The sequence below is a fragment of the Nilaparvata lugens genome, chromosome 6 (genome assembly GCF_014356525.2).
Source record: "Nilaparvata lugens isolate BPH chromosome 6, ASM1435652v1, whole genome shotgun sequence".
NCBI lineage: Eukaryota > Metazoa > Arthropoda > Insecta > Hemiptera > Delphacidae > Nilaparvata > Nilaparvata lugens.
Genome location: NC_052509.1, coordinates 18,713,683 through 18,738,664, shown reverse-complemented (window position 1 = coordinate 18,738,664; position 24,982 = coordinate 18,713,683). Strand labels below are relative to the sequence as shown.

The following is a 24,982-nucleotide window of genomic DNA, read 5'->3' as shown; positions in this document are numbered from 1 at the left end:
CTGATGATCATTATTATGAAACGACATCGAATGTCAATAATGATTAGCAAGTGATTTGAAAGTTAATGGAAAAATCTGGTCTTTCTGGTTGAAAATTATGGACATTTTACCTTGTTTGGTTTGGTGCGAGAAGAATGTCATCTTCCAAAGTTGGCCAACAAGTGAATTTTTGATATCGGCAACTTGAAGGGGCTTTTAAACGTTGCAACACTGGAAGAGGATAGACAGATTGACAGACTGTATTTTGAAGAGGGTCAACACAAGAATAGGTTCCGAAGGAGTTCTTTTTAGCAGTGCGAAAACAGCGTTTCTCCTGTTGTGTATTATGCTAATAAGTTACTACTTGTTACGAGACGAGAGTCTGACTTCTTTTTCACACATAATAGCGAGCTTTGTTAGTTACATCCTTCAATCAGGTTACTCAACAAGCACTTATTCGCCGCTCCTTCATCTTTGACGTTTCTGACACCTTTGCGATGGATTCTCTCCGCTTTATCGAGAAGATTCAATAACGGTTGAAGTGGGTTAGCAGTTGGGATTCGGGAAGTGGATGTCGAAAAACTGATCTCCAAAGAGATGGATGAAGGGAGAATATTGCGGAATTCTATTTCCTTTTTGACTTCAACGTTCAATTTTTCGGTTCCAATTGGATGTAGCGTGTCAAGAGCACTCGAAAAGTATTTTTCCTACAGTTACGTTGAAAAGTGGCCATTGCTGCACTGATTACAGAACGCAAAGAATCACTTTTCCGCTCTAGTGCGGGAAAAATTTTTCTGCACTCCAGATTTGCAACATGGCAACGCAAAATACTTAGTATGTTATATGGAGCAACAGTGCAGCAAAATCAAAATGAAGTTGGTAACAGTGACTGGGCTGCTATAGTGAGCAGAGGTGCAACGCGCACTAGTTGCTAATTATTATTCATTATATATTATAACCAACGACAACGAGGACTTTAGGATTTTAGGATTAAGGTTTTTATCAATAATAAAATTACACAGAAAAACATTTGATGCATTTCAGGCAATTTTACCCATAATTACCCACTTTTCATATTCAATGGTAACTGTAGGAAAAACTTAATGTGAAATACGTGCGCAAAGTTCCTCTGCTGCACTCAAGAAACCATTCCACCCTCGCCTACGGCTCGGGCGTAAACGTTTCTTTCGGTGCAGCAAACTGACACTTTGCGCACTAGTTGCACAAATAACTATTCTATGTTAGACTGCTCACTGATTTGCTTTAGTATTTTGAATTTTCAATAAATGGAAATTACTATATTTTTGTTCGTATATTTCTTACAGTCTGATTTCATACTATTGCCCCTTTTTCACCTGATTTGTGGAGAAATATACAGATTCCAAGATATTAATGTAATTCTGGGTTACATTACTTCCAAAGGAAAGAATCAAATCATATTTTTTAAATGTAGTTTACCCTAATCTATTTTTCACTCTAATCTCTTACATTTTTGGGGGGATTTATATTTGACGATTCCAATTGAGTGCTGTAGAGTACAACCATGTATGAGAAAATTTGAAATTTCCATTTCTTACAGATTTCATACTATTGCCCCTTTTTTACCTAATTTGTATAGAATTATATAGGCTCCAATATATTCATAGAATTTTCTGTTACATTACTTCCAAAGGAAAGAATCAAATCATATATTTTAATGTAGTTTACACTAATCTGAGATTTATTTATATTTCCACTCTTATTTCTTACTTTTTTGGAATTGACATTGTGATTAGTTCAGATCTTTATTCAATTTATACTTGAGTTGGCGTTTCCAATTATATTAATATTTTGTATACTTGGAGAAATAAAACTTTATTGTATTCTATTCATTATTTGTGAGGCAGCATAAGTGCTGTAGAGTACGACCATGTATGAGAGAATGTGAAATTTCCAGTAACATATCTTACTTCTGTGCATCAACCAATGACCACAACATACATTCATTATCAATTCAATGAAAACTTCATACCAACGTAAAAGTATTATATAAATCGACATCATAAGTGTTCATAGAGAAGAATGAATATAAGTACACATTTTCAAATTAACCAATGGAAAGTTCTAACCAATTTCCACGACAAAATGGTGAATAACTGATGTCTACTTAAACTGATGTTTACAAGTTTTCTGTGTGTCATAGAAGTCATTGATAGTGTCTTTCCACTCTATCAATTTAGGAGTCATTGTATACACTGTTGGGGGTCAGTGATTAGTGTAGGATTGATTCGGTGGCAATTTCCTCTATCCGAGTGATCGTTTCACCACGGAAGCAGTCAGTCCTGTTGGGCGATCGGACGTCCGTCCTGGCCAGATCCTCCATGTATACTTTCTCCCTTCCAGTTTAGTTTTACGTTTCGGACGTGCCAACCTCTTTCGGTCGCGTTTCCTGTCTGCTTCTGCTCGGCTACTAGTTTCTGCTTTGCATCTGTTCAAGTATCAATGACCTTACAAATAATAACATTAGACAACCAATCACAACCATCCATCAATTATTGTATCTGGCCAATCATGAAGACAGTGATTGAATTACGTAATTATCTCATAGATAGCTGTTTTATTACTAACACCTTGTACCGGCTGCAAAGAAGCCGGTTAAATTTTAACCGTGATTAGTTTCACGAGAACCAATCAGAGAAGCCGTCTTTTCCAAAAGGTCTTCTCTAATTGGTTCTCATGAAATTAATCACGGTTAACATTTAACCGGCTTTTGTACAACCGGGCCCTTGTCTGTTACCTGTTAGACTTTTAACTAGTACTGTTACCTCTTTCAAATACTTGCATCATCTCAATTAGTTTTCATTTAACTGAAACTTCGAATTCTGTGATTGAGACGCTCTTTCCATACTGGTTGCAGTGAGAATGTAGAGTAAAGTTGTAGTTGGTAAAATATCATCACACTGGTCTCATAATATTATAACCCGCAAGATTTTACACATACCTGCCCTTAAAAATTTATAGGTTTTACTTCTTAGTTCTTGCGCTCCATAAATACTCCCCGAGGGCTATGTGGGTTTGCACTGATAAGATCGTTTTGGTCCAGGGTCTATGAGTATGACTATTGGAAAAGAGCAGTTCTAGAGTTTTCTAGGATTTTATAATGTACTGTAATCAATCATTCATCATTCATAATATGTGATTAAAGCTCAAATCAAGAAAAATTCTATTTGTATCATCCAATAAAATTATAGACTTTAATTTAAAAACTACCGATTACCACTCTTCATCTTCCTCTCTTTCTTCCTTCTTCCTCTCTTCCTTATTTCTTTTCTCTCTTCTTTCCTTCTCCCCTTCATGGATTATGACTGAACATTCTCCACTGTATTTACTTTTCTCTCCTTTCTTTTGCATAATCTCCTTTTACGAACTTAAATTCAAAAGAAATTCCAGTTTTCTTTTTCATTTGAAAGAGTTTTCCTATTTTTATTATTTTTTTCTTCAACTTTATTGTTTTCTTCAACTTTAATTTACGGTTTTATGATGTTTGCTATAGTTTGTAACTTAGAATTGTATGGATGGTTAAGTGTAAGAGAGGGTCGGCTACGCCCTAACTTCGCCCTCCTAGGTTTTTAATAAAGTCAGCGATTCAATTAATTTCATCTTACCAAATATTAATAGACTACCACTCAATCACAGACTCCTATAACATGTTGTTCTTAAATAAGTTAATTTTTTCTATTTATATTGATAAATCTTATATATATTTTCACAGGTTGGTTTTACATCAATTATTTTTCCTTTTCTACATTAATAATTTTTTATATATTTTCACTGATGCTGTTCAAGAGATGATATCAGAGTGCAGAGTCACAATAATGATAAGACCTGTGGAATTAGAAATCCTGAGATTCAACTGATGCACTAACAGAAGTACTAAAATTATTTCAAAGTTTGAAAGATACTTTGAGATACCATTACTCAATGGCAATAAAAATTTAAATCTTGTGTTGTCGAGTTGTTCAGTATGCAAGATTTACTGCAGCTTATCACAAAGTGCAGTCATTATTCGAGGCTCGAGGATGCACTTTCGTGATGCCATGCCGAACCATTGCACAGTACATTACTCGCCAAATACCGCACCGCAGTGAAATTTTCGACCAAACTATTAAAGAAGGAACAACTCACTTTCGTTGTTTGTTTACAGCAGTTGGCTCCTCGTCATCAGCGGTTTGTCCAAATCAGCTTCCTACTCGTGTTCTGCGATTCACTTTAAAATGTCAGCATTGAATGAATGGGGATCGTTAATGTTATTCATGAGAATTTCTGACAGTTTGAATTTTAACTTCATACTGACAGTATTGATTGATCGGGAAACTTTGATGTTATCTATGAGGAATGCTGACTGTTTACAGTGAATCTCGGTATAAATAGTTTTCGTTTTCCCGGGTTAGTTGAGTCGGTTTGGCTTTCTTGCTTGCTATCATTAGTGCAAGGAGGATGCTTGAGAAAGCCGATGATAGGTCTATTATGGGAATGTTGCGATTTCAATTCGAATTCGCTGTAGGTCACGTGCTATCTTTATCATCGCGGTGAAATATTGTGCTTGTTCAGCTCTCTCAAACTGCTATTTTAGTAGGCATTAATGAAATGTCTACAACTAGCAGTGTTCTAAATGAAATTCCTGCGTTTACCGTAATAGGTTGAAAGTTTCTGTAGGTGAAGAACCTGATGACAGCAAACTAAGAAAGTACGTCTGATCTCCAAGACTGTCATAAATATTGCTAAAATCTTGAGAGAATGATTCCTATCATAATTTCTCAATTATTAATATTTATTTATTTATTGAGAATACACGAAAATAATGATAAAAACTTGAAGAGGTTTACAGCTTAACGCCAAAACAAACCTCATTTACCTCAAAAGTATGATACAAAATAATGTTTTAGAAATATGAAACTTAACATCAAATTAAAGCAAAACAAGATTAAGAAAACAGAAAAATTGTAAAGTTAAAAAATTGATTAGAAATAAAAAAAAGTATTAAAAATTAAAACAAAACTGAATTAAATTAATACATTTAATAGAACAGTTTTATCATAAATTATGAGAACCTTTGAAAAAATTCCTTGAATTTTTTAATTGAAATTTTGAATAGCAAACGTACTTTCTTCATGTGATTAATTAAGAATTTTAAATGTAAAATGGAGATGATGACAAGAAGTGAAAAAGAATCACAGTGGTCAGCGTTGTATATAATATCTAAGAATAGATTAGTGATGATCAGTCGGTAATCCCACTGGACGGGTGACCCGTTTTTAGTCAGTTCCAAGTAACGATAACTTCATAAGAGGCTTTGTTGTACTGTGTTATGGAAAATTGTTTCTAAAAAAAAATTTTAGTACATTAGAATTTATATAACCATAGAGAAAAGATAGCATAAGAAGATATCATAGTATAGTATAGGGCGTTTAATCCAGCTCAAGAATATAATACGAGTACTATAGTGGGGTCCACGTTATAATGACAGTACTTAATTAACTTTGATACTACTATCCTTGTCTATAATACGACAAAGCAGGTAGTTCTATCCTTTTCCAGCTCCGCAACGATGCCAAATCTGTTTTTGACGATGTAGAAATATAATTAATTAAGGCAGAGAAGAGGTACCGCTGTTCTTCTATCTCTAACCACTGCCATCATAACGTGGACCTCACTTATAGTAGTTATTTTTCGTGAAAATGGAAATAAGTGACGCTGGTAATCTCACATACTATGCCGTTCTTAAACTCTCACCCAACCAAAACTGTACGTAGACAGTACGTGTACTGTATTGTACTGTAATTAAAAAACTGTACTGTAATAGACAGTACCTAAGTTAGTCGGCAGTAATCAGCTTGAGTTATTAAAAAATCGGCTTCAAATTTGGAGCTTAAACAACCTATACCATGGGATATCTATCTACTTATGCGATCTTTTCTCTATGATCTTAACTAATACAGTACTATCAAATGAATAAACTCTTATTTTTGAATGTCTGCTCTAAACTCTTTGAATTGGTGCATTCGAGGCATTCATGGATGATTAATCTGTTTTGTTATCCCAAGCCAACTTTGAACAGTCCAATCAATGTGGCAGGTTCTATTGTAGCTGTACTATGGGCTCATTGTAGCGGTACTACTATAGTAGAAGTTGTGGCTTGTAGTGAAAGTGGTCGCAAAGTTGTAGAGCCTGTAACTGACAGCTGATTTCCATCCCCCTGTTCTTCTCCCACTCTTCCTTCTCATTCCTCCTCCTCTTCCTTCTTCATCCTATTCGCTAAAACAACTTTTAGATCTATTTCTGTACAGTAGTTTGCAGTTCGCCGATTTCTTTTTTCTGCAATATTTTGACGTTTGTCATAGCATGAAACGGAATATTAGAAATATGACAGCAATATGGAGCATAGCTTTGACATGTGAAATTATTTTTGTCTCTAGAGTTTACAGAGAGTTTTCAGTTTGAAGTTTGAGTGTCACTTTGTCAATCTTGAGGCTTCAAATGTATGTTCCTGTAGTACTGAGTAGAGTAGTTTGGTGTTCATGAAAACTTACAAATCAACTTAAGATATTTCTTGTTCCAAAAAATAGTTATATTGGTTATACGTAGAGGAAATTTTTTGGACAATTTCTATCTAAATTTGGGAAAGGAACAGTTTTGGGCTTTAAGCCTGTTGTTCCTTTGCCAATCATTCATAGTTGAGAATGATATTGTAGCCTATGTATCAATGTATAAATAAATATTGAGTATGTTTCATCAAAAATATAGAGGATGTTTGTTTTTCCTGCCCAGCAGAATAAAACCAATATCCCTATAATTCCCAATAGTACTCATGGTTGTAGTAGATGGATGAAAGATTGAGGATGTTTTCTCAAAAATATAGAGGAAATGTTTTTGCGCGATTCAAAGCAGCCTAGCTTGTGAGTTGTCTTTCACACCTCTGTAATACTTCCTGCATTCAACTCAATAGTCAATATACAGTCTTTCGTTTGAAGATACACACTGAATTCGAACCGATATCATTGAGAACTTCTTCAAATGTTTTTAACTTCTTCAGAATTGAACATCAACAATACGATTGCTTATTGTATCTCCCTAGATTTGATTATTGGTTGTACCGGTACTCGAATTGTGAAGGATAGTGATAGCAAATTTTGAAAATGTCGAAATAGATGATAATTGTTGAGTGACCTACCATTTCAGCTCTTATAAATGATTATACAGTAGTTGAGTGATCCACCATTTTAGCTTTTATAGGTGTGTTTCGAACTACCGGCAAGTATCGAAAGCATACAACTGTAGCTGGTCAATCGTCCAACGGTACTTATTGAGATTCCTGTATGATAATGCTGTTATCAAATTAAAGCTTATCAATAAAAAGTAGAAAGGTGTACATCGTCCGGTACTGGTGCCAACTTGACCTAGTATACATCGAACAATATTTCATAACTGCCTTTCAATGGAGTGAAAAACACTTTACGTGCTTGCTTAACACTATAATGAGAATCATTCCAAAATGTCAGCATACCTTATAAACAATGTTGATGCTTCCTACTCAGCCAATGCTGACAGTTTGAAGTGGAATCTGACTATAGCACGGTTGAACTCTTCTCATAACTGCTTGTCTGTCACAATCACAATAGAAAAGTAGCTCATTTTAAAACTATTGTTAGTTATTTTAGCAATTTTGCTAGACTTCATAATATATTGATCTTGACAAACTGCATCTATTTTCAATAAATATTTCAGCAAATTCTTAAACTTGAAAATATGTTCTATGTTCAATAGAAGAAAGATGTTTTATGTTAAATGTCGGAATCTTCAAAAAAGCAGAACTATTTCTCTTGAATATTTCAGTATTGATTTATTTTTTTGGTTGATATTAGTGTTTTGTCAGATTTCTTATTCGTTACTGCTAATTTAATCGAGTTTCCTCTTTTATAATTGTATTTGATTTTAATTTTATTGAGATATGATAAGGAATAATGTTGGGAAAAGGGATACGGTATTATTTGATAAGATACTGTCAAAATGTATGTTTTTTATTCAATAAAATAAAAATAGTTCATTTATTGGAATCCCTTTTTGTTGTATTGCAGAGCTATGGAATACATTATAAGAAGGAGCAAGAGATCGAGATGATCACCTACGTAGATTATGTGGATTACGATGGACCTGCTTACCGCGCTGGCATGAGGGAAGGTGAGATACTAATATTAAAATATTAGAATAACTTATTGTCAAATATTTAAATAATTTGAGTAGGTATCAATAAGCGAATTCAGTATGTTATAATTTGAATTTACTTCAAAGTTTATGCATTTTTACTATTCTCATTGATATTACATGGAGGTAGTAAAGCGCATTAATGTAGTAATGCATAACGTAGGCAAAATTAAGGATTTATTCTCTTTAAATTGTTGAAATTTGAATACCTTAGCCTATTAAATAGTTAAATCTGCCAAATAAAGACGACACTTCAATAAACGGTTTACTTTCTTTTCCGAAGACAAGACCGGTTTCGACCAATAATTATGACATCAAGTGTCCAAATGAAAAATCATAGCCGCGTCCACACTATGTCGATCGACACCGATCGACAAAGTCGATCGACAATGTCGAACAAGTCTGGACGTGTCGCTCGACATTGTTGAGCGCTGTCGAGTCGAGTCGAACGCAACCCGATTCAGGTCGGTCCGGATCAAAGAAAGTCGAGTCGAACGCACCAGTGTGGACGTGTCAATCTTGTCACTGCCGTTTTAGAAAATAGAATAGTGATATACTGTTGTGAATTAGTGAATATACTGTTAGTGAATATACTAGTTAGTGAATAGTGAATATACTGTTGTTCAAGTGCTTTCATTTTTATTGAAAATGAATTGGAGTGATACCCAAACGTCGAATTTTATTGAAATGTACCATGATCGTTCTTACTTATGGGATTCAAGTGATGTTGACTATAAAAACAGAAACAAGCGGCATGATGGTTTGGTGGAAATTGCGGTGTCATTTGGCATTGAAAAAGTGGAGGTGGAAAAGAAAATTAGAAATTTGCAAAGTCAATTTGCAAGGGAGAAAAAGAGACAGAGCGAGTCGAAGAAGACCGGCATCTTCATCATCACTCATTTTATATAAAAACTCGATTCTTATTTAAAATAAAACACTTGATTAAATATAAGCTGACTAAGATAAAACACTAAACACTAAAACACTTAAAACACTAAAACACTTAAAACACTCGATTATGTATGAACATTTATGATGGTTGTCGATCGACTCGTCCACATGTACTGAGGCAATTTTGTCGAGTGACACAGTCGAAAGCCGTGTCCACACTATGTCGATTGACTCTGTCGACCCGGTCGATCGATAAAGTCGCTCGACACCTTCGACTGTGTCACTCGACAAAATTGCCTCAGTACAAGTGGACGAGTCGATCGACAACCATCATAAATGTTCATACATAATCGAGTGTTTTAAGTGTTTTAGTGTTTTAAGTGTTTTAGTGTTTAGTGTTTTATCTTAGTCAGCTTATATTTAATCGAGTGTTTTATTTTAAATAAGAATCGAGTTTTTATATAAAATGAGTGATGATGAAGATGCCGGTCTTCTTCGACTCGCTCTGTCTCTTTTTCTCCCTTGCAAATTGACTTTGCAAATTTCTAATTTTCTTTTCCACCTCCACTTTTTCAATGCCAAATGACACCGCAATTTCCACCAAACCATCATGCCGCTTGTTTCTGTTTTTATAGTCAACATCACTTGAATCCCATAAGTAAGAACGATCATGGTACATTTCAATAAATTCAACGTTTGGGTATCACTCCAATTCATTTTCAATAAAAATGTAAGCACTTGAACAACAGTATATTCACTATTCACTAACTAGTATATTCACTAACAATATATTCACAACAGTATATTCACTAATTCACAACAGTATATCACTATTCTATTTTCTAAAACGGCAGTGACAAGATCGACACGTCCACACTGGTGCGTTCGACTCGACTTTCTTTGATCCGGACCGACCTGAATCGGGTTGCGTTCGACTCGACTCGACAGCGCTCAACAATGTCGAGCGACACGTCCAGACTTGTTCGACATTGTCGATCGACTTTGTCGATCGGTGTCGATCGACATAGTGTGGACGCGGCTGAAGGTGTCGAGCGACTTTATCGATCGACCGGGTCGACAGAGTCGATCGACATAGTGTGGACACGGCTTATAATGTTTTCCGCCATGTATCATATTGCTGAGTTTGTTGCGATGAGAAAATGTGTTTTTATTTATTTATTTCATCTATGATACAGGCATAAATCATTGAATATTGATTACAAAACAGTGTCAGCCTCATGGAATAATTGATTAATCCATTTATTATAATATGACATCCTATACTATTAAACGAGCAACTTCTGTTTATATGTTTAGATGTTTGTATTTCACCGGATCTCCAAAACGGCTCAAACGATTCTCACGAAATTCAGAACATAGTAGGTTTATAATATGAAGATTCGATTGCAGTAGGTCTCATCCCTGGGAAAACTGGCTGAAGGACATTAAAAGGATAATTATTATTCATCCTTGGAAAAACAGCTGATAATAATTATTTCGTCGTCTGTTGTTGATGGGAGTGAGTGAGCGTGTTCATGTGTGTGGGACTGTGTCAAAATTATGATTCAGCTGATGAATTTTTGTAATCATTCAATCAGGTACTTAGTGCCGGTTGCAAAAAAGCCGGGCTATTTTCAATCCTGATCCCAGTAGATCCATCTTTTTGAAATGGTCTTCTCTGATTTGGTTCACGTGAAGTTCATTAGGATTAAAATTTAACCGGCTTTTGTGCAACTGGGCCTTTGTAAGGAAATTTTTGCATTCCTCTGGGAATTAATCTCAATGTACTGTGATAAGATAGAATGTTATTATAATTTCTTCTTTCGTAATAAATTTTTTATGCTTTTGTACTCCAGAGCGAAGCTCGGTCCCCGATATTATTTATTACAAGGTGTACCTTTTTCACTGCTTATAATGTGAGTGGTTTATCGCACCATGTTTGGTATGTACTGTATCTCCAGTTTATCTTCTCATTTTCATCTAAAATTTGTTCCAACTATTTATAAAATGCAATTAAATAATTAGAAAGCATTGCTCAAAAATAATTTTGACGTCTGTTTCAGGTGATGTGATATTATCAATAAATGGCCATGATATGGAGAAGACGGATCATAAAACTCTAGTCAATTTTATAAAAAACTGTGATTCTAGGATGCGAATGGTGGTTCTATTTGAAGATTGCGTCAGAAAGGTCAGTACATTGAATAATAATTAGATCATATTCATATGATCATATTCATATTCAATAATAATGATCATCAATAAGATCATCAAGTACCGTACCACTCCAAATTCTCCAAATATTGATATTGAATAACTGAGAGTTAGAAAGGCATGTTGCATTAAAAGCTATTTTGCAAACATAAACATTTTCCTATTTCTATAATAAGAACTTTTATGGTAAATATAACTTTCATGTTAAATATGTCCACTACATGGATATGATCCAATATTATATCATGTTCCATATCATTACTCAATGCTTTCTACCGAATCGATAATAAACTTTATTCTTGATTCAAGCTTATTAGAAGTTTATCTATTACATGCTTTTTACAAATTACATTAATTCAATACTTGATAATAATTACAAAATTGAAACAACTTTTTTAATTTGTTGTAAGAATATCATTCCTATAGTCTACTGTTATCATTTCCTATATAAATTTTAATATTCCAGATATTTTACAACAAAAGCAGTAAATCATTTCTGATAAGCCTTTTACAAGCTGAAAATAACGATTTTGTTCTTATCTACTCTTGTCGGGTTCTATATTTTAGAATCTCTATTGTACCTTTTAAAGGTGGTCTTGTTGAACACTTCTAAAATATCACATCATTATCAGACAGTTATGAAAAACATTCGCCTTTTTTAAAATAATTTTTCATTCGAAATTTTTACTATTGAAATATTTCAATAGTTTCATCTCACCTTCCCTCATGCCAGCGCGGTAAGCTGCTGGTCCATCGTAATCCACGTAATCTACGTACCGGTATTGAGATTTTCCAATTCTCTCAATATATATTCTTTTATAAATTCTTTTATTCACATCTCTCATAAGATCTCAGAAATGTCAATAATTTATCCACTGGTTTATCTGGATTTCAGGTAGAACTTCACATGCGTTACATTCAGCTACAAAGGGTTTTACAAAGCAAGATGGTTGAACTGGAGAGGCTGTGTCTGAGAGAGAGAGAACTACTGCAAGGAAAATGGAAAACGCACAGTTTGCCCGCTAGGAAAAAGGCATCTAACTCTAGGACAACTGATGTCAGCACGCCCACACACCCTGAAAATGGTAAAATATGTCAATTGATTGTGCTGCAGTTCGTTAAATTTTCATACATAATCAAGTTGATCAGGCAAGAGAGTGTTTTAGAATTGGAATTTAAATACATTATATACGTTTCATTATTGGCAATTTAAAATGGCATATACAATAATTCGAATAGTTGTAACAACTTTGTAGCTTCTTGTTGATAAGGGACACATTTTTCCGAGGGTGATGTCCACATGACCCTTGAAGCGAATTAACATACACAGCACCAGGCAGACATCCTTCCCATTATACCCGCACACGCCTCAAGGCGAACGCACACAGCAACAGACAGTTGTATCATAGAGAAACAATAGCGTAAGTAGATATCCCATGGTATAGGGCGTTTATGTCGCAACTTTTAATGTTATCTCAAGCCGATTACTGTCGATTTATTTATTTATTTATTTTTATTTATTGTATTAATACTATAATCATAATACAATTTTGACATTGGAGGAAAAACTAGGCTAAGCCTGTACTATTTCTCTCCAAAAATTTTGATAAAATGTTAATGTTGTCCAAAAGATAAGGTTATATAATCACACATTGCTTCGTCACTTGATTTTCGGTCCAGAAATGATGATTAAAAATTTTGAATTTTGAAGGTTGATTTTATTCTCTAAATGAATCACAGAATGTATCACAATAAACTGAAAACTTTAGAAATATTGCACTTAATTAAAAAATTTGAATACAAAATTAAAAACCTACTCACTATTGTAGATTTTTACTAAACTTGAATTTTAAAAAACTTTTGAAGTGAAAATGCACTTACTTTTGTATAGTGACGATCGTTTCGACCTGTTGTTGGTCATCATCAGACAGTCTGACAGGTCGAAACGATCGTCACTATACAAAAGTAAGTGCATTTTCACTTCAAAAGTTTTTTAAAATTCAAGTTTAATTTTAACAGTGAAAAAGTATGGATATACAACAGAGTAATCACGCCGAGATTTTTACTGTTTTGGCCGGGTGAGAGTGTATGAACGGCACAATATGAGAGACTACCAGTGTCACACAGCTTCACGGGAAAGAATTACAGGTACTATCGGTTTGAGATAACAGTAAAAGTTACGACATAAACACCCTATACCATGGGATATCTACTTATGCTATTGTTTCTCTATGGTTGTATGCAGACAGACGGAAGAGAACTTCTTCCCCAGGTCAGGTCAGGTCGAATGTTGCAACGCGCACACTGACGTCCATTTGTCTGCATATGTCTGCTCACGTCTGCATGCAGACGTTTCTTTTTCCTTCATCTGTCTGCATACAACCATAGAGAAACAATAGCGTAAGTAGATATCCCATGGTATAGGGCGTTTATGTCGCAACTTTTACTGTTATCTCAAGCCGATAGCTCCTGTAATTCTTTCCCGTGAAGCTGTGTGACACTGGTAGTCTCTCATATTGTGCCGTTCATACACTCTCACCCCAACAAAACAGTAAAAATCGACAATAATCAATAGTAATCGGCTTGAGATAACAGTAAAAGTTGCGACATAAACGCCCTATACCATGCGATATCTACTTACACTATTGTTTCTCTAGGATACAACTGTCTGTTGCTGTGTGCGTTCGCCTCTGGGCGTGTAGGCCTACGGGTATAATGGGAAGGATGAAATACTCAAAAAATGAAAGTGCGTTAAACCCTTCTGCCCTTAGCAGAAGAGAAGTAGTTCGTGACAGAGTTGAATGTAGCTAAAATATCTTTAATTTCGTTCTATTTATCTTCTAATCTGTAATTGAAAGCACTGTCAAAAAGGTTTTTTATATGAATTGGTTTCATCTTCTAATTAAGTTATTTCGATCTATTGATAATGATTCTATATGAGACACGAAACCAGGGTCAAACTGGACTTACAGGTGATTTGTGATATTTATCAACATTTATTTTGCCAAATACAAGAAATATTCTTACAAAAAAAAATCATTAAAATAAAATAGTTTTTGGCGTAACTGGAGAAAGAAGCCTTGAGCTCCAGCCACGAGTTCTAAAAATGAGAAATACATTTTTTAATCTAATAACAGCAGTACAAATGAAACAATTCTGTTGATGGATGATAATCTATGGATGTTGAATATTTATGGAATCAGAACGTAACAACTGTAGCATCTTGTGAAAGCTGTTAAATTTCTATTATATTTTCATTTTTTACATTTTCTCTGATATTCATCAATATGGATCCCTTGAAATCCTGTGTTTGAAAAAAGATGACATGAAGATCGAATCTGAGATTTAAATACTTGCATTTTTATACTCCAATCATTGGAGAACCGTTAAATTATCACTATTCATGAAATTGTTTTAGAAATATAACTAGATTTCAAGTCTAGAAGTTCACTCGATTTATATTTAGGGCCTATAATCAATATTTAATAATTGTTATAGCAAACTTGATTGAAACAAATTCAAGAAATTTATCTAAAACTCAACAAATGTAGATTATATTCAATGAAACTTTTGAGTTTGAGTGAGATAATTTTGACTTTCAGGTGACATCAGCTACTGTCGACCGACTGTCTCAACCGAAGATGTCGCCAAGGCACCTCCCCAATTCCTTCTCTACCCACCCTACCAGTACCTGGATCCCCACAGCAGGGCCTATCTGCTGCAAACAGCTGGAACACCAAATAGTTCTGGAGAATACCTAGTCAGCTGGCAAAGGTACGTTCTTATCTCATTATTCTGATTTCAATCTGAGTTCCAAAATATTATAAAAAAGGTCAGAAAAGGACAGATTCTTGATGTCTATGTGGGAGCATTAGATAACATTAGGGAGTATTAGATATCTATGTGGAAACATCTTGGATAGAACTAATAGATCTAATTAAAACCTGATAATCTATTATTTTTTTTTAATATCAGAACAAGAAGGATATACCACTATCCTTAACCTCTGGGAACATCTTGGATATTTATTTCTCTCGTACGTTTATTACACCAGAATTAAGTTGCTCATGCATTCTCAATGGAAGTGAGAAATGTGATAGTGACTTGAATTATGATATAAATTACATGAATCATCTTCAGATCGTGGAAAAATCTTCATAAAATAAAAACATTGATAAATATTTAAGTAAAATCAAATTTGTATTTGTCTTACAAAAAATGAAATAAATTATTATTATTATTCGAATAATTATTTCTTGTATACAAGAAAGAGCTATTCTGATAAAATTATAATGTATATTTGAGTGTTTCAATAATCCAAAAACAGCTTAAAAGTTCTTTGTCTTGGTAGATTGAACCATTCATTTTATTTCAATAAAATATATGCCGGCCAGGATAGCCGAGATGACTAAGGTGTTGCACCCTTCAGGCTGCTAGCGCTACCTTGTCGTGGGTTCGAATCCCACTGTATGCATGGACGTTTGATTATCACCCAAGCACTTCTCATTACCCATGCACAAGCTGAAAAACTCTTGTGGGCATCATCCGCAATAAAAAAAATTGATTGTATGTTTGGATTCAAGTAGCCTATTGTTTGAATATTAATAATTAGGTAATATTTTGTAGTAATAGTGAATGCCAATCAATAATAATAATAAAATAAAATAAATAGGAAAAATGTGGATACATTTTATTGTGATAACCATATTACTTAAATTAAAAGCATTTACTATTGTTATAAATTAACTGCAGTCAACTTATTTGAAGTTACATCACTTCATATTGTAATAATTATTTGATTACATCAAGTTTCATTCATATCCTTTATTGTTATGCATTTTCAATAATTAACAAAAGCTACAAGATTCATGTCGATGAGATTAATTTTTGAGTATTAAAATTTGTACTTCTACAATAACTAGTAGTTATGTGAACAGTAGACCTCACGCAGTATTCTCATCCACAAGTACCTGATTGAAACTATAGACCTTATGGAAATACAGCATTAGACTGGCTTCTCCACACATCTGTGTAATCACTTGTCAGCTGATTTATGATGAATAATTCTATAGTCTGATTTTTACTCTAATATTGGCGTATGAAGGAGGCTCCTTTTTCCTTTTATATTATCCTTGAAATGCAAAATTTCAAAAAACCTTATATATACGTCGACGCGCAATTGAAAAAGGAACATACCTGCTAAATTTCATGAAAATCTATTACCGCGTTTCGCCGTAAATGCGCAACATTTAAACATTAAGAGAAATGCCAAACCGTCGACTTGAAACTTAGGCCTCACTTCGCTCGGTCAATTACAAAATAATGTTGGTGGAATTGAATTTTTCTGTACAGTCCAATAAGATTATCACTGTAGTCAATTTTTAAAATGCTTTAATTTGACCAAGTGTTTTGGTTGATTTGCAGCAACTATTCCTCAGGCAGTGAACATGTTCGAACAAGTAGAGAGAGCTCTCGTCAGAGGGCGCCACCCACACAGTATGCAGAGAGCCGGCGAACAAGCAGCAGTGGGCTGCCTACTGAAATGACCCGTGGCTACCATCAAACCAATGGAATATCACACAAAAACAAAGGTAGCCTACTTACCTACTTCAAAAACATAAACTATTTCAATTGAAAAAACTAATAAAAATTGTGTATAGTAAAAACCAAAGTCCTAAAACTGGTGCCATAATAAAAAATTTTCTTAAATCCTATTCTAACTCATAGTTTATAGAATACAACTTCTTTCACATACAGTGTCATAAGGCAAGCCACTAATGTAACTTTTCATTGGACAATTTATACTGTAAGTGGACAGAGTTCTGCAAGAGCAGATTTCAAGACTACTCAAACTACTGAGCCGAAGTGACTGCCGCTACCGTTCAGATTTTCGACTGTACAGTCAAAAATGTCCTGTGAAGCTTTAGTGGCTGGGCTCACTAAGAATAGTTATTCCTTCAGAGATAATTCTTCGTATTTAACTCAAAATTATGTGTGAATTTGAACATGCATATATATAATAACAATAATCTATGAACAGTCCGGAGATTAGGCCTATTCTTTGAACATGTTTGTAGAAACTTGACTGACCTTTGTATTGAAACACAAATGAATTAGCGAAATGAATCACTTCTTAAAAGTACCAAGCACGTATTTTTCAGTTGTTAATACCATATTATAAAATGTATATCCTTGTATGACGTATGACCCTAGATATTATCTGACTAATAAAAATCTGGAACGGTAAGCAAATTTTATCTTGTGATAAGAAAACTGTAAAATATCTTATTTTGAATGCGAATCTTGTATACAGTATGAACTCTAATCAACGAGTTCAAAGTTGATACGTTCTGGGTTTCTTGGCCAATGATAAGAGTGCATGGGACCATGGTGCAGATTGAAATCTCCAAGTAAATTATTAATTTATCTAGTATAGAAAGTGGTTTTAAATTTCTGTTCAGAAAGTCGTTCATTGACCATCAATTGGAATGCACTACTTCATGCTTCTATTGGATTGATTAATCACTATTCCCATACTGTAAATCTTAAAGTGATTGGTTCTGTAACTAATTTGTCTTTCATAATCGGACTTTAGTTTTTCATCAAATTTTAAGATGCCGTTTCCCAATGTAATATTTCGAGAAGTGGCTCTGAATGGTGAGAATGTTATTCTAAATTCATAGATTGTTCTGTCATATCACTACTTTTCACTGTGAATATAGCTTGTAAATAAAGCATGATCATTACTTGAGGTTACTTTCCACCTCTGTAGTATGTATTTATTCAGTAATAATAGTTAATAGTTTAGGACATAGTTCACTAAACAGACTTGATTGCTCTACACTCATGTACCATAATTTGTGAAATATTATCGTTATATACTAACATCTAACAGCATCCTCATTCATGACAGAGTATATTCCATGATAAAAGCAATTTATGAACATATCGTATAATAAATTTTTGGTACTTCCTAACAACATCAAAATTTTCTACTCTATTCATTGAAAGTAAGTTTGTAGGCTACCCATATTGGGTGTATGGTGCTCCTTGATAATTTCAACTTCATTGAGGAGGAAGAGATGAAGAAGCAAAGTACATGTTGATGTATAAAAATTAGAAATCAAAGTAGGTACCCTTTTCAATACCGTATATATTTTCAATTTCCACAACATTTTTCGGCGTCAAAACCATTATCAAGTGAATGAACAATGCCTGTTGTGCCTGGATTGTATTTATTGTCTATGAATAAATAAATGAATAAATAAATTATTTGTTTATCTGTTTATTCACTTGAAAATCGCTTCAACGCCGATAAAATATTGTAGAAAAATGAAAATATTAAATTAAAAGGGTAGGTACTCTGATTTCTAATTTTTATGCAATTAAAAGTTGCCCTAAACAAGAAAATTTACATGTTAATGATTTTTATGTAAAATCCATCTAAATAATAAGAGAAATGCCAAACCGTCGACTTGAAACTTAGGCCTCACTTCGCTCGGTCAATTACAAAATAATGTTGGTGGAATTGGATTTTCTGTACAGTCCAATAAGATTATCACTGTAGTCAATTTTTAAAATGCTTTAATTTGACCAAGTGTTTTGGTTGATTTGCAGCAACTATTCCTCAGGCAGTGAACATGTTCGAACAAGTAGAGAGAGCTCTCGTCAGAGGGCGCCACCCACACAGTATGCAGAGAGCCGGCGAACAAGCAGCAGTGGGCTGCCTACTGAAATGACCCGTGGCTACCATCAAACCAATGGAATATCACACAAAAACAAAGGTAGCCTACTTACTTCAAAAACATAAACTATTTCAATTGAAAAAACTAATAAAAAATTGTGTATAGTAAAAAACCAAAGTCCTAAAACTGGTAGCATAATAAAAAATGTTCTTAGATCCTATTCTAACTCATAGTTTATAAAATACAACAGCTACTTTCACATACAGTGTCATAAGGCCAGCCACTAATGTAACTTTTCATTGGACAATTTATACTGTATGTAAGTGGACAGAGTTCTGCAAGAGCAGATTTCAAGACTACTCAAACTACTGAGCCGAAGTGACTGCCGCTACCGTTCAGATTTTCGACTGTACAGTCAAAAATGTCCTGTGAAGCTTTAGTGGCTGGGCTCACTAAGAATAGTTATTCCTTCAGAGATAATTCTTCGTCTTTGACTCAAAATTATGTGTGAATTTGAACATGAATATATATAATAACAATAATCTATGAACAGTCCGGAGATTAGGCCTATTCTTTGAACATGTTTGTAGAAACTTGACTGACCTTTGTATTGAAACACAAATGAATTAGCGAAATGAATCACTTCTTAAAAGTACCAAGCACGTATTTTTCAGTTGTTAATACCATATTATAAAATGTATATCCTTGTATGACGTATGACCCTAGATATTATCTGACTAATAAAAATCTGGAACGGTAAGCAAATTTTATCTTGTGATAAGAAAACTGTAAAATATCTTATTTTGAATGCGAATCTTGTATACAGTATGAACTCTAATCAACGAGTTCAAAGTTGATACGTTCTGGGTTTCTTGGCCAATGATAAGAGTGCATGGGACACTGGTGCAGATTGAAATCTCCAAGTAAATTATTAATTTATCTAGTATAGAAGGTGGTTTTAAATTTCTGTTCAGAAAGTCGTTCATTGACCATCATTTGGAAAGCACTACTTCATGCTTCTATTGGATTGATTAATCACTATTCCCATACTGTAAATCTTAAAGTGATTGGTTCTGTAACTAATTTGTCTTTCATAATCGGATTTTGGTTTTTCATCAAATTTTAAGATGCCGTTTCCCAATGTAATATTTCGAGAAGTGGCTCTGAATGGTGAGAATGTTATTCTAAATTCATAGATTGTTCTGTCATATCACTACTTTTCACTGTGAATATAGCTTGTAAATAAGCATGATCATTACTTGAGGTTACTTTCCACCTCTGTAGTATGTATTTATACAGTAATAATAGTTAATAGTTTAGGACATAGTTCACTAAACAGACTTGATCGCTCTACACTCATGTACCATAATTTGTGAAATATTATCGTTATATACTAACATCTAACAGCATCCTCATTCATAACAGAGTATATTCCATGATAAAAGCAATTTATGAACATATCGTATAATAAATTTTTGGTACTTCCTAACAACATCAAAATTTTCTACTCTATTCATTGAAAGTAAGTTTGTAGGCTCCCCTTATTGGGTGTATGGAGCTCCTTGAAAATTTCAACTTCATTGAGGAGAAAAAGATGAAGAAGCAAAGTACATGTTGATGTATAAAAATTAGAAATCAAAGTAGGTACCCTTTTCAATACCGTATATATTTTCAATTTCCACAACATTTTTCGGCGTCAAAACCATTATCAAGTGAATGAACAATGCCTGTTGTGCCTGGATTGTATTTATTGTCTATGAATAAATAAATGAATTGATCGAATAAATTATTTGTTTATCTGTTTATTCACTTGAAAATCGCTTCAACGCCGACAAAATATTGTGAAAAATGAAAATATTAATTTAAAAGGGTAGGTACTTTGATTTCTAATTTTTATGCAATTAAAAGTTGCCCTAAACAAGAAAATTTACATGTTAATGATTTTTATGTAAAATCCATCTAAATAATACAGAGTGAGCATAAATTAATTATTGAACACATATTTCACATTTCACCTAACTGAATAAAAAATAACGAATAAGTGTACTTGCATTACGACAGTATTTGAAGTAGGTTCTGTTTTCATACATTTATCCTGGTTTCTCTAGAGAATACCCACTCACCCACAATCCTACAAGAGGGCTTTTGAGCTGAGACATGGTTGATCAGTGGAAAATTAAAACAACGGTGAGGATCGATGAAATGATTAGCAAGCCGACTTTTGGTGCATCTGCATTGTGCATTGGTTGAGTGTTTGTGGTTGTATAGGAAAGAGCAGTGGCCACCATTGCAACCCGTGCGTGCAGACAAGCCCGGCCGACAACACGAGCCTGGAGGCGTACGACCTGGCGTCGCCCTGCTGTCACTCGCACTGCGTTCCGACGTCGCGGCGTCGCTCCCGCAGCCGCCACCAACACAAGGCGAAACGCGGCAGCAGCGACGCCGCTGCGGCAAACGCAACCGCAAGAGGTTGGTCACAAGCTGATCATCTCTCCTGCACTCTTGTCGTGCTTCGAATCTTTGGTTGCCAACGATTGGTCATTGATCCCTCCTGCACTTTTATCGTGCTTCGAATATTTGGTTGCCAGCGATTTTGGGCAGTTCTTATGAAAACCTTGATGATGATGATGAATGATAATCTGATTGCAAAGCAGTCCATAGAAATTCAATATTATTGTAAAATCCAGTATCTACTTATAACATCGGCCACAGTGTCTATGACGTGTTTATTCTAGTTGTTTGGCCTGATGTTGAATGTAGATTAATATAATGTGTTTATTATAAAATAGTATATTGTACAATAATATAGTAGCTACTTATAACATAAGGCCACAGTGGCGTGTTTATTCTAGTTGTGTAGCCTGATGTTGTAAGTAGTTACTGATGTACAGTAATATTGAGTGTCTCGGGACCGCTTGATTGAATCAATATAATAATTGGGGGGATACATTCAATTGATTACATTCAATTTTGAAGCTTTTCGTTGGACTCATACCCTTCCCATCATTGTCATTCAGATTGTGGATTCAGATGAAACCCTTGAAACTCAAGGATGAAAGTTTGATGCTAATGTACTTTATCAGTACAGTAATGATTGCTCTTTTACATTCATTTTCAACGTTTTTCATGAAGATAAAAACTTTCGATGATAATAATTATTTTGAAGTTTTTCTTGTAATAGCTTTCCTAATCATGATTGTCATGAATATGAAAATCCCAAATAGTTGAATGAAAATAACTAATATCAATGAAAATAAATTGGGGGAATAGGCCTACCTGTCATTCTCATTCAAGGTTTTGATCACTATCGCCCGCCAAACCATGCCTTTATTTGAACTAGGTTGACACCTGTAATGCACAGCTTTTCCAAGTTCTCCTGATTTAATTTTAGAAAGTCTCTAAGGATGTTACCCCAGTACTTTCACGGTATTCTACAACCTGAAATAAAGGGAATTTTCGTTGAAAATGTAAATGTCAATGTTAGTAAAATTCAGTGCCGTGATCAATATAGAAATGTCTATTAGCGTACCGGTAGTGGGATGCAGTGCTTATACAGAGAGTGTTTCCCAACTCCCTACCAATATTCTAGGGCATGGTTCCTGCTTATTACAAATAGTAAGTTATTTTTGAAAATATTAATACCTGAATTGATCATTCAAGTGATGAACCAGTCAGGTAATTAATTTTCAATAATACAACATTGTATATATTAATATCTTCACATTTACAAACTTCTTAATTATTTCCTTTCTCAGAAACTCTGAGATTTTTCTTCCAACAATTTAGATTTAAAATTTATTGAACACATATTGATGTTGTGTGGAACTTCTCCATAATTTGAAAACACTTTTTTGACAACGAGAACACTATTTTCCAATTAATTTCGATTTGCAGAATACCGTTAGAGTAGGCCTACCTAGTGGGTATTGCTGGTAGAACTCAGAGGGTGCACTTTCAGAGCCGTTTAAGAGGTTCTAGTCTGAATAAAGCTCTTTGGTCAAATAGGCTCAACAATCAATTTTCAAGAATATTTATTACTATGCTGTGCATGACAGTCCCCGCCTAGCTTCAATCATCATCACAACTATTACTCATTCATGAAATAGGTTCGCCGATTGCTACACATCCATAGCTTTCAGTTTCAACTCATCCACATACTTTAAAATTTCTATTCATTCATCCAGGTTTATGCTTCATTCATGATATCTATTATGGTTACGTACTATATTTATAAAGTACCTGTGTAGATATGAGTAGAATCACTTATGTTATCATTAAAATCCCTCCCTATTCGTCTGAATGTTAGAATTCATCTATTCATCCACATAGTTATGACTCATTTATAATAGCTACCGTAATATTATGTAAAGAATGTATGTATAGAACCCATTGTCTTATTATATTCCTCCTCTTTGCTGATCCTACATTTGCACGGTTGTTGTGATAAATGAATGAATGCAATTTTTCACTGCTCCCAATATAGCAATGATGTCCTACCTGAGATCTTTTCCAGTCTTTAAGTTACTCAACCATCATCGGATTTATTACTTATATTTCTACTTTTCAGATTGCAAGTGCATTGATATATTACACTATGTTTAAGGTATCATAAGCTCGATCCACTCCTTAAAGTTTATTTTTTGCACGGATATTCTAGGAAATAAATTCACTACTTATTGTTTCAATCATTCTCAGCAGTTATTATGGTTGTAAATTTAGTCCTAGCTCCTAGTTCGAATGTTAATTCACACCTTATTATTTATGAACTTTATTGCTGTATCATAAGTCTTGAATGTAGCCTATTGTATAGAATAATTTTATTGTTGTGGATAATATTTGTAATTTATGTATTATTATCATAGCCACCTCTAATAAAGGTATTATTAGAGGTACCTAGCTATGATATTATGCATGATGATACATTGAAATCGAGTATCACCTGACCAGCTTCTCATTTAAAAAATCACCTTCATTGAAGTTGGCTTTAAAATGGCGGATCTGAATTTTGAAGCCACAGAAAATCAGTTTTTTAATTCTAAAATATTGATGTTTGACTTATACTAACTTTTGCTCGAGGTATTACTTTCAATACTTGGAAATCGGTGCTCTATTTGAAATTTCCAATCATTCATTTTCTGTCCTTTTTGGCAGAAAACGGTGGTGGTGAGTGGACCTAAGTTTTGAAGCCACAGAAAATTAGTTTATTCTAAAATATTGGTGTTTGATTTGTAACTTGTGCTAGACGTATTGTACTTTCAATACTTAGGCCCGGTTGCACAAAAGCCGGTTGAATTTTAACCGTAATTAACTTTACGAGAACCAATCAGAGAAGGCGTTTTTGAAAAGACTGCTTCTCTGATTGGTTCTCGTGGAATTAATCACGGTTAAAATTTAACCGGTTTTCGTGCAACTGGCACTTAGTGCTTTTGGTACTTGGTGCCCTATTTAAAATTTCCAATAATTAATGTTCTGTCTTTATTGGCAGAAAACGGCGGTGGCGGGGGCGAATGGAAGAACGGCAAATGCTGCAGCCGCGCGGTCCAGGTGACGTCACAGGGATCTGCGTGCGCATCGCCGGGGGGAGCGGGTGGTGGGGGGCATCGAGTCAACGGAGGTCGCTACCTGAGCCTGGTTAGCCAGTGCAGTCTGCACTCGTGCACCTCCAGTGAGTTCAACTGTGGCGGGGCGGGTGGGGGCACAGTCATCACCAACGGCACATCTACCAACGATGCTGCTACCACTGCAGGTGGGCGTTTATTGAAAATAATATTTCTGTAACTTTTATGAATTAAATCAATTTCACAATGTAGGCTTGAAAAGGCGCTTGGAAGCTGGCTGTCAGATGGACTGAATGCCAATCTCTCAAGGCCCGGACACACTTATCATGCAGCGTTCCGATCCGATCATGGATGACAACGGCCTAGAATGATGCATGCCACACATGTTCGTCATGTCATCTGTCTTGCCACCAC

The 24,982-nt window shown here is 34.5% G+C and overlaps 1 protein-coding gene across 5 annotated transcripts in view; it reads left to right on the top strand.

The window, feature by feature from the left end:
- LOC111048685 (homeotic protein female sterile) overlaps positions 1-24,982 on the top strand; it is an 81,230-nt gene that overhangs the window by 52,876 nt on the left and 3,372 nt on the right. For 3 of the 5 annotated variants that reach the window (XM_039430320.1, XM_039430319.1, XM_039430323.1), the window contains 7 exons: positions 8,094-8,196; positions 11,175-11,302; positions 12,221-12,410; positions 14,928-15,099; positions 16,750-16,916; positions 21,279-21,479; positions 24,496-24,756. In XM_039430320.1, the coding sequence (XP_039286254.1) occupies positions 8,094-8,196; positions 11,175-11,302; positions 12,221-12,410; positions 14,928-15,099; positions 16,750-16,916; positions 21,279-21,479; positions 24,496-24,756 (1,222 nt within the window). The remainder of the gene's footprint in view (positions 1-8,093; positions 8,197-11,174; positions 11,303-12,220; positions 12,411-14,927; positions 15,100-16,749; positions 16,917-21,278; positions 21,480-24,495; positions 24,757-24,982) is intronic. The other 2 variants (XM_039430321.1, XM_039430322.1) reach the window with 1 other exon arrangement.